The sequence below is a fragment of the Salminus brasiliensis genome, chromosome 15 (assembly GCF_030463535.1).
Source record: "Salminus brasiliensis chromosome 15, fSalBra1.hap2, whole genome shotgun sequence".
In the NCBI taxonomy this organism is placed as follows: domain Eukaryota; kingdom Metazoa; phylum Chordata; class Actinopteri; order Characiformes; family Bryconidae; genus Salminus; species Salminus brasiliensis.
In genome coordinates, this window is record NC_132892.1 from 20,285,738 (window position 1) to 20,297,553 (window position 11,816).

The 11,816-nt window shown below is 37.1% G+C and overlaps 1 protein-coding gene across 1 annotated transcript in view; it reads right to left on the reverse strand.

Annotated features, from left to right (window-relative positions):
* Positions 1-7,529, reverse strand: part of LOC140535796 (heparan sulfate glucosamine 3-O-sulfotransferase 3B1-like) — a 30,155-nt gene extending 22,626 nt beyond the window's left edge. The window contains exon 1 of the mRNA XM_072657304.1: positions 7,060-7,529. Within this exon, the coding sequence (XP_072513405.1) occupies positions 7,060-7,529 (470 nt within the window). The remainder of the gene's footprint in view (positions 1-7,059) is intronic.
* Positions 7,530-11,816: the final 4,287 nt, after the last annotated feature.

An 11,816-nucleotide genomic window follows, 5' to 3' on the forward strand; every position in this document is an offset into this window, starting at 1 on the left:
AATTAAATTTTATTTGAAATTACATTAAATTAAATGAATTAAAATGAATTACAAATATATTCATAGCATCCCTACATTTGTAACATAGCCTGAGTATGTTACTATTATCTACTATTAATGTCATTTTTTTAAGCCAGCATCAAACTGCTTTTTTTTTTACTAGTGGTGTCAACTGATTAAAAGGTTTAATGACGTTAATCACAACAATATTCTATGATTAATTATGACTACGAAGCTCAGACGCAGAAGCTGCAATTGAGAAAATGCTTCACCAACTTTTTAAGAGATAAATGGATGATCAGTCACTGGGCTGGATAAAGCTAAGAGCTAAGAGAGGAGCAGCTGTAAGTGTGTGTGTGTGAGAGAGAGAGTGATGAGGGAGGGGTAAGAGAGTAAGAGTTAGTTATGAGATTTAATCCATATTTCAGCATAAATAAAGTGTAATCTACCCTCTGAGCTCAACAGTAGCGACGCTGTGTTTACATCGCTACATAAAAACACTACTACATTACTAGAGTCTGTAAAGAGAGAGAGCTACAGGAGGAAGTTGGGGCCAAACTTGATAAAATGATTCATACTTTTAATTAAAAGTATGCATTTTAATTCATGTTGTTAATATCAACATTGACAACACTACTTATTACACACTAAGGTGTATAACTCAGTAACTACAGGGACGTCTGTACAAACTGGTGGGGCTATTCTTTGGTAATGGAAGTGTGTAATAACACTTTTGGCCTGCTGGTGGGCCGTAGGCTGTTTAAGGGTTTAGGTGGAGTGGAGTAATATTGAAAAAAGTGTTTACTATGTACTGCGAGCTTCTTCCTTCAAATAATCTTTGGTGGGCATTATGATTAATCCGGACGAATTGTGGGCAAGATCGTGCAGGCCAGTCATTAACTTGATTCAAAGGTTCACCAGTGTGTTTGAGTACAGTTCACTGTCGTTGTATAACTGCAGCCTGTGTGTCTTTTGTGTGTCAAACAGCCTATACTAAAGTATTGTGTCTTCTCCATTACTGCAGTGCTGTAAGAAGCATTACTGTAGCAGCAGAAAACTCATTTCTTCATTCAGGCAGAACGGATTTGAGTTGAAACCCATGAAATGTTCTGGTCAGTACTGATTAAGCACTACAGCACATTATTTGGTTGTCAACTGTATGTCTGAGGGCCCCATATTCTAAACTTCTGTCTTAGTTTATGTTGTTACCACTTACATGTTATTAATTATAAGCATTTAGAACATTTATGTGGATTTTAGTAGCAAATTATGTTATTAAGATGACCATATCATATCCAATCATATCCAAAGGTTTGGGCATCTCTGATCAAATGACATGTTTTGATCGTTTTCTAAGTGAGAAAATATTCCAAATTCGCTAAAGGACAGAATTTGGCACTATACTGGCAATATGGCATTGTTCTGTACCTTTAAGAACAAAACTATTAATAGATTTTATTTATTTTCTGAATTTAACATACAAAAAGAAATAAACCATGTACTGCATATACCACAATCTTTGTACATTCTATATTTGATGTTTAAAATAAAAGAACTGTATTAAAATGGCAGAAGTTTGTTCCTTGACGTATTTGTTTATTTCCAATGAGAAACATTAACAAAAAAAGTATTTGGACACCTGCTCATTCATTGTTTCCAGAGTATTAACAATTAGTTCATCCTGCTTTTGTTGGAGTAACTGTCTCTACTGTCCAGGGAAGAAACCTTTCTACTAGATTTTGGAGCACTGCTGTGAGGATTTTCAAATTGCACTCAGCAACAAGAGCGTTGTTAAGGTTAGGATGCCGGATAATCACCACCCCACCTCATCCCTAACTCTCCAGCTCATCCCAAAAGTGCTGGATCAATCCATCATTCCAGAGAACACAGTTTCACTGCTCCACAGCTCAATGCTGGGGGGCTTTATACCCCTCTCTAGCCCACGACTGGCATTAGGCAGCATGGTGCCAGTAGTTTCATGTTTATCTGCTTCAGAGAGTCCTATTCTATTGGCAGTACTTCTCTACAGGGACTAGACAAGCTGTGTGTGTGTGCATTTGCACATCTGTGTCAGCAAAGGGTGCAATGTAAAGTAGCTGAATGCATTCATTAGAAGGGATGTATGGAAAGCTATACTGCTGTAATGTAAGTTGGTGGCAAAATGTAAATGCACTGTTTTTTTGTGACATCACAAAATAATAATTTAAAATTATGAATGAATGAATAATTTTACTCATTATATATATTCTTTTACACATTTTAAACTCACTTCAATTAGTTTTTTTTTTCAAGATATGAGCAGTTTACGGAAAACACACACACACACACACTGACCATTTTCTATATCCCATATTAAACTGTGGCACGCTCTTTAATCTTTCTTCGTTAAGGTCAGTTTCCAGCTGGCAAGCTTAATAGCAAACCTGTAATTAAACAGACACACACACACACACACACACACACACACACACACACACACACAGACACACACACACACACACACACACACACAATCCCACTGGTGTTGACAAGACTGTCATTGGGTTACAGTCCCCAAAAGACTTTTGTTGACACAAGCCAGTGACCACACACTGCAGCAAAGCTGTATGCATGTTTACATGTGTTTCCATGTGTGTGTGTGTGTGTGGCACTAACACAAGGTCACTCTAGCAGAAAGAAAAACCACACAGTTCTGGTCCCACAATCCCTAACTCATCTCACAATGACTACTGAAATTATATTCAAACTACTGAATATTCATAACCTTATTGATCCTGATCTATATCAGTTTCAATCCACTGGGACACTGAGACAGAGAGAGAGAGAGAGAGAGAGAGAGAGATGTGGGTCAATAAAGAGTCTTTTTTTTATTGGCAGGGGACTGACTGTCCTGCCAATGGGACAGTGCTCTAAGCTCTGCTGGTTATTGGCAGGAGATATTAATGAACCAAGTGGACTGACAAGTGACCCGCAGAGTCAATGACCAATGACCAATGACATGCAAACACACTAAAACAACACTCAGGCCACACTCCCACCTATCCATGTATACAGTGATAGTGCAATATGACCACTCACTGCATAATACTGACAAGTAACAGCAACTAACAGCATCTTAAATGTAGGTCATATGTCACATATAATACACTATATGTCCAAATGTTTTTGGACAACCCTTCTAATGAATGCATTCAGCTACGTGAGGCTGCCCCCATTGCTTCAGTTTGAAACTGTGGAGGAACCTCTTAAGGTGCTTTAAAAACCTCCAAACCTTTTTTAAAAGGAAAAAGGTTCCATTAAGAACCGAATAACCCAAAAGAACACCTTACACTTTTAACAGTGATGAAGCCCCCCAGCATTGAGCTGTGGAGCAGTGGAACTGTGTTCTCTGGAATTATGATTGGTGCTCCATCCAATACTAGCTTTGGGATGAGTTGGGGAGATGGTGTGGGATAAGGTGGTGTGGTGCTCACCCAACATCCTGACCTCACTAATGTGAACCACTAGTATGAACCAAAAGGTAGCACTTCTATGGCACTGCTCAAAGAACCTTTTGTAGCACCTTTATTTTTTTAGAGTGTATGTGACGTTATCATAGCGCGACATTATAGTATACATATATGTAGTAGACATAGGAACTGACTGAACCTGTGCCGTAAAATGCAGCTGCAGGAGATCTACTTTCAGCAGACAGACTGAAGAACAGGCAGGAGACCTTGGGTAATGAGCCAAATGAGCCAAGTAAACAGTCTGATAACAGCGGAGCGGAGAGAATGCTAACAGAAAAAACACTGTTAGTGTTCGATGCAACAAAAAAAAAGGAAAAGGGAGCAATAGCTGAAAAGGACGGCACTTTATCAAAGCAGCAGTTAAGCCTGTGAGTGTGGAAGAATGTCCACGCCAAACAGCTGGGGCCCATGAGCTGTGGTTGTTGGGTCCCAGCTAGTGTGCCATTTGTATGGCCACTTGAGAGACCTTGAAAAGCTAGTTAGCTGCTTGATATGGACAAAATACTAGCACTGTGATTGCATTTCCACATATCGTCACCACTGTCCACTAGTCCACTAGTGATTCAGTAAACACTAAGGTGCCACTCATCTAGAAGTGTAATTGGTCGAGATGTTCACAGTACATGTTAAAACAAACTTAACGGGCCCTATAGCCCACCTTTCACCATCTTTCACACCTTCTACCTTCTGCGTTGTTTAAATAGCAACATGGTCTTGAAATGACTGAAAACTACCTAGACAGACGTCAACAGTCAGACGTTCATTGCTATCTTGGCAGTGAATTGTCAACACAGGCGTGTGCCCAGCGTGCGTACACCCCCGCCTGTTACGCGCACATGGACACGCAGCAGTGCACAAACCCATAGCGCGTGCCAGGTGACAGGTATGATAATTTTTTACATCAGCAATAAACAGAAACAAAATAAAATAACAAAATAACATAACAGACGCTCCAGCGCTTCAGCAAGCCTTCCCAGACCATCTGTCTTTGAAATAGCAATCCGCCAAAGTCAGACTGCAGCTGGCTCTTAAAGAGAATGGCAAGTGAAATGCTGATGTTAATTGCTCCTTATGCCCAAAACACACCCATGATTAATTAAGAGACTTAGTGCATGCCTTTTTCTTTCGCCACGCAAGGTGTACTTTTCCCGTCGGTGTGATAGCAAAGACACACTGACACGCCCTAAATCAAGCTGCGAGGTGGACGGCTCACCTAAAGATCGCAGTTGTATTGCAAAGGCCAAATCAGGATAACATTTAACAGTCAATATAGTATAATAATGTAGTTATATATAGTTATATATATATATATACTGTGTAATACATATATATATATATATATATATATATATATATATATATATATATATATATATATACAACTGATCAGGTGTAATATGTATATTCCAAGTACGCCAAATGTCACTGAAGGAAAGACATCATGTATATAGCAAAACTATAGCAAAACCACAGCTATTGGAGATAAACAAGATGCCTATGTTTGTTTTTATCTCATTTATCTCATGTTATCTCATACCACCGATAAGCATTGGATATTAACTAATGCATTTGGCCCATCACTTGATCTCCTGATCTCCTAAAAGACCAGGAGACCCAGATCCATTGATTTCCATATAAATATAATATATTGAGTCTTAAGATTTAACAAGTCTCATACTTTACTTTTCACTGTCTAACACAAAAACCATCTGCCCAGCCGTTCTGAAGGAATTCTGGAGCTGCGATTTTGATCAGTAGAATGCCACACTGTTCCACGTCACACCTTAACTCAAAGGTATAACCATAAGGAAGCAGATCTCCACTTACTGACTGTACAATAGGGTCAGTTCTAATTAGACACTGGACTCCTGAAAGATGTCCCCATGTCATGAACAATGCTTGCCAGCTATATTTTGATTTCATTCACAATACAACCCACTGTTTGGGGTGTTTTGTACCATGCAGAGCTAGTCTAAATGATGCACCAAATGACCCTGAAGCTGACACATTTGTAAAAAATGCCGCCCTTCAGGAACCTGTCTAGAATTATGCCATCTAGAGCTTTCAATACTGCACTTCATATTGCTTTGTGTTCTCCCTGCTGTAATGTAAGATCTCTAATAATTATAACCTGCTCCAATGAAGCAGAGGTGGACTGTAACTAGTTCAATTTACTCAGTTACATATACTTAGCTATCAATCGTACTTTCCCAAGTCTGTTCCAAGAGAGGTGTGTACTGTTAACTCGATCACATCCAGTCATTAAGGTTCAGTTAGTTTCTTTTTTTCTGTTCTGTTCGTTGGTGACCGCTGCTGTACTGCTTTGCAAATGTAAATCTCAGAGTGGCTCAGATCCATAGGCTTGCCCATCTTCCCTTCTTCACAGTAATCAGTAATGTGCCACTCATCTGAAAACTGTAATTGGTCAAGATCACAGTTCACAGTACATGGTAAAAACATTGTAACAACTTTGTAAGTGGTTAAAAAGCTCTTCTAAAAAATTCCCTTCGACTTACACAACAAAAGTACACCACTGCAAAAGGCATTTTAGCTTTACCTGAGTGATTACTGTGCAGAAGTCCCAATGCTTTTACTGGAGTATGGGTTTACAGTGTAAATGGCAGTGTAAACCCATACCCATAAGACAGAAGTTGACCTGAAGTGTATTTGAGGCTTGAATTAATGTAAAATACTGCTTTTCTTCATTTCAACTACAAAGTGCTTCGTATTGTAGAACTGTATCTGACTGTATCACACACCTTGAATGCAAAGGTGTGCACTCACTTGTTTTGTTGAACTATTTTTAGAGCATAATTTATATTTATTTGCTGAATTTAACATAATGAGGAAAATGTTAACAGTATATGGTCACTTTCATCATTTAAAGAATATCTATAAAATGTTTTATAAATTTTTGCTGTTTTACCGTATTGTTGTGACATTTTTATGTGGTGTAAAGAACAACTGATGAACAACAAATTTCATGGTGAGACCAACAGAAATGCTCCAAAATCGTTATTCAGTCATTTCAAGGAAAATAATTTTAAAAAAATGTTTTTTTGGTTCTCCTCTAAAGTTGCCGTTTTGGAGATACAAGGTTTTTATATAGTGTTTGAATATATTAAATAAAGTAAATAATCATTAACTGTGCTTTAAAAATACATGGATATGTTTTGAGTAGAAATTCTGAATTTACTTTCACTTGAAAATGAATTACACGTCCCATCAGCTGGGGTGCCCAAACTTTTGCACACGACTGTATTAAAGTTGATTACATTTATTTTTATATTATATTTATATTATATTTTATTCTATTTATTCTATTTATTATTTACCAGGTAAAACAAACCAAAAAAAAAAAAAAAAAAAAGCTTTTTAAAGGCTGAAGTGATCACTGGTGTTTCACTGGGAGTGCCTCCTCAGTTCAGGTGGGCTTGAGCAGGGCGCCCACCGGAGCAGGGCAGCGCTGCACTAGGCTGGGGGGGGGTGTGGGGGGGATGGGGATTTGGGGGGCGTGGCGTGTTAATGTGATGGCGAATGGCGAACCCACCTGTACCACTCGAGCCCCTTCTCGTAAAACCTGTCAAAGAAGTGAGGCTCCGCTCCCACGGCTCTGACGTCGGGGTGCACGCGCAGGAACTCCAGCAGCGCTCTCGTGCCTCCTTTCTTCACGCCGATGATGATGGCCTGAGGAAACTCTTTGCTGCCAAAGCTGTTGGCCACGGACAGGTTGGTGCTGTCACTCGCTGGGTGTTTAGCCTCCTCCTCACCAGCGCCCTCCACGAAGTCCTGGCTCGACCCCCAGGCGGCCGAAACGTTCCTGTGAAGCCTCGCTCCGTCCTTGGAGGAAAGTTTGTAGCCCAAACTCCGCCGCTCGTCGAGGGGACTCGGTGCCAGGTCGCAGCATCCGGTGAGACAGTAAAACACATAGGTGAGAAGGACCAGCATGGTGAAGCACACGCACACCTTACACTGGGCTTTCAGGTGTCCGAAGTTGGGACCTGTCGTCCGACATCCCATGGGTAGCTTTCCTTCTCAGAGGGCGAGCGGGCGAACGTAGGAATCATGCCGCAGGAAGTGTCAGAAATGAGGGCAAGGAGTAACTACACACGACTTCACGCCACCGCGGTCATGTCTCTCACCCCCCTTAAAGAGCGCTGCGGTTAATCTCCTTTAACCGCGCGGAACAACAACAGTCCGCCTGCTGGGGCTGCCTTACTGTCCGCTGTGTCTGCCATGAGTAGACTAGTAGACTGACATCCCGGCTCTGCTCGGGGCGGCTGTGCGCTTTCCCCGCGTCTGAGCTCTTCTAGTGGCCAAGGTGTCCATTCTAGAGCCCGCCCACTTCAGCGCTTCGCCACGCCCCCCTCGACTGCAATCCCCGCCCCTCTCGTTTGTGGCTAGTTAGGCCAGGCAAGGCGTGTTTGTACTGACAAGCTATTCAAAGCACTCCTACCTAAATGAGCAGAGACTACCACCATTACAAAAATAAATGTATTAAAAAATAATTATGAATATTTATCTAATTTAAACAAACCTGCTTGTTAACACATTTAGTAATCTGCTCAACTTAAAAAAAAAAAAACTAAATGTGTTAACAAGCAGGTTTGTTTAAATTAAATAAATATTTATAATGAACCACAGTTTTATTGCTTTCAGAAACTCTAAAAATCACTGAAATTGCAAAAATCACTTAGTCACAATATTTAGGCTTCACTGGGAAAATGTCTGTCTGCTCAACTTAAAAACTACTAAATGTGTTAACAAGTAGGTTTGTTTAAATTAGATAAATATTCATAATAAACTCTCTGTTTTATTGCTTCAAAGTGTTTTTGTGAAATGTATTGCAAAAAGCAGTAATTATGTCACATCATTAAGATTGCTCTGGAAAATGGCCATCTGTTCAACTACTAAATGTGTTAACAAGTTAAAGTGGGTTTATTTAAATTAGATAAATTGTAAAGAAAAAAAAACACAATCAAACATTATAATAAAAAAAAGTTGATGTTTATAAAAAATTGAAATATTTTTTTTTTCTTTAAAACCAATTATTATAAATCGGTTATAAATAAATGTAAGCAAGTAATTCAAAACTCAACTCAAGTCCCCTGAAATTCCATTACTTTTAAATAGGCAGCTTTAAAATATAAAGTGAAGGACTTTTATACATGTCCCTTGTGAGAAAACAGAGCTGGACACTGTAAATAATGGTAAAAAAAAAAAAAAAAAAAAAAAAAATATATATATATATATATATATATATATATATATATATAACATAACTCTAGAACTCTTAAACTCTTTTTACACTTTAAATAATTCTAAAATTACAGAGAAAGCTGTACGACACATTAATAATGAAGTTATAATACATTTATTTTTATCTACTATTTCTCATATTTCAAAAAGTCATTATCCACTGTTGTTGAAGACAACAATTTTATTAATTTATTCATTTTCTTGTCCATTTTCTTATCATTCTTCCTCCCGTTAAGGGGCAGTGGGTCATTTGATGCTGATATTTAGTCTACTGGGGCAGAATCTCCAGGGTTAGATGGCTGTTTTCTTCAGTAGGATTTAGACCTAAACCATAACAGTAGGTTAACAGTGCAAGTGAAATGTTATCTAAGGTATTTTTATGATTGATACTTCGCTAGGACTTTCTTTGTCAGTTTAAAGGGCTGCCCTCTGTTACTCTGTCACACATTCTTTCACACACACACACACACACACACACACACACACACACACACACACACACACACACACACCAGTTCATTCAGAGACACCTGTCACTAAGGCCACACACTCTCAGTGGGGACAGTCTCCAAACTGTCTCTTAACCTTTGCTATCTCTTGCTCTTGCTGTCTCACACTCACAGAGACACACACACACACACACACACACACACACACACACACACACACACATACACACACAGAATCTCTCTTCTCTCTAATTAACACTATAAGACAGGTGTCATTACAGCCCAGACTAGGTGGTGCCTGAGCCCAGACTAAAAACAACACTATTTAACTTTGCCTGCTCAGTGCACATTTAACATACCTACCTGTACCCTATTTGAGAAAACACAGTAATAAGATTTGGTTACGTTAAATCTTGTATTCTAACTCAGTACTGCACAAAGGTTTGGAGTTACATTTACTATTAATAGTTGTTCATTTACTCAGAAGTAGCTTACACTGTGTAGATGTGATTAATAAACAAGATACAATACAGGTACAAAAATATGAACAGATCAATACAATACAAAATATATCAACAGATACAAATATATCAACAGATCAGTACAATACAGATATATCAACAGATACAAATATATCAACAGATCAATACAATACACAATATATCAACAGATACAAATATATCAACAGATCAATACAATACACAATATATCAACAGATACAAATATATCAACAGATCAATACAATACACAATATATCAACAGATACAAATATATCAACAGATCAGTACAATACAGATATATCAACAGATACAAATATATCAACAGATCAATACAATACACAATATATCAACAGATACAAATATATCAACAGATCAATACAATACACAATATATCAACAGATACAAATATATCAACAGATCAATACAATACACAATATATCAACAGATACAAATATATCAACAGATCAGTACAATACAGATATATCAACAGATACAAATATATCAACAGATCAATACAATACACAATATATCAACAGATACAAATATATCAACAGATCAGTACAATACAGATATATCAACAGATACAAATATATCAACAGATCAATACAATACACAATATATCAACAGATACAAATATATCAACAGATCCATACAATACACAATATATCAACAGATACAAATATATCAACAGATTAATACAATACAGATATATAAACAGATACAAAATATATCACCAGATACAAAATATATCACCAGATCCGTACAATACAGATATATCAACACATACAAATATATCAACAGATACAAAATATATCAACAGATCAATAAAATACAGATATATCAACAGATCAATATAACACAGATACATCAACAGATACAAACTATATCAACAGATCAATACAAAACAGATATATAAACAGATCAATACAATACTACATATATCAACAGATCAATACAATACATCAACAGACACAAATGTATCTTTAGATATACTGAATGGTAAGATTTTAAATTCTTGTGTACCACAATTTTAAACATAATATTTATATATTATATATATATTATATAATTTTATACAACTTTTATTTTATTGTATTTTATTTTATGCTCACCTTTGGCTTATGTCTGCTTCATCAAAGCCATGCTGTTATTTCACGATAACACACTTCCTCCTTTTGCTTTTATTGTTTTATTGCTTTTGTATTACTACATCATATATAAAAACTGGCTATTATATCTTTTAAAAAACGCTGGCCTTCATTCATCAACATATTCCTTAGAATTTCTTAAAAAATGTAGTTTAAACTAATTTAGTAAATTTTTGACTTGTGCCTAAAGAAAAGATATTGATGAGGTATAATTAGAAAGTTCACTCAATCTCAACAGTACTGAGTCATACTTGGATGTAACAGTAAAAATTAGGTTTTTCCAAAATACATAAAAAGTTGTTACAAATTAAAATGAAGTATATCTAGAGCAAAATGTCGTCAGGCCAAATATACTTTGATTTTTTGTATACTTGACAGTACAAGTTTTGTATACTTGAGTAAGTATTTTGAATATTTTTTGATTATTTTGGTTGGTATATCTCTGATAAGTACACAAAAGTCAACTGAACGCATACTCACTTGCCTTTAGTTTAAAAGAAGTATACTAATAGCATACTTCAAATAAACTTCAAATAAAGTGTTTATAAATCATGAAGCATCATGTGATCAGAAGTAATAACATCATTATTGTGTTCATTTCCTAATACATGTTAAGTATAGAGATGCAGTTTTATTGCCTGATGGCCTTTTACATGGCTTTAGGTGGTATGCAATTCTTGTTATGACATTCTTAGTATAGAAGATGTGACACACTCAGCATAAACAGCCATCAGCTCCTTTATTTCTGAATCATGTACTAAAATACACTCCTGCAACATTTTCTCTCCTGAAAATTGAATATGTCACACAACCGGTTTGCTTTCCCAGCCGTGCTGCAGCTCACAGGCCAGGAGGATTATTTCCCACTTCATGCTAGATGTATTTTCCACATACACTGCCGTGGCGTTCAAGTGTATATATCAGAATAGCAAAGAGGATGAGACTACTCTC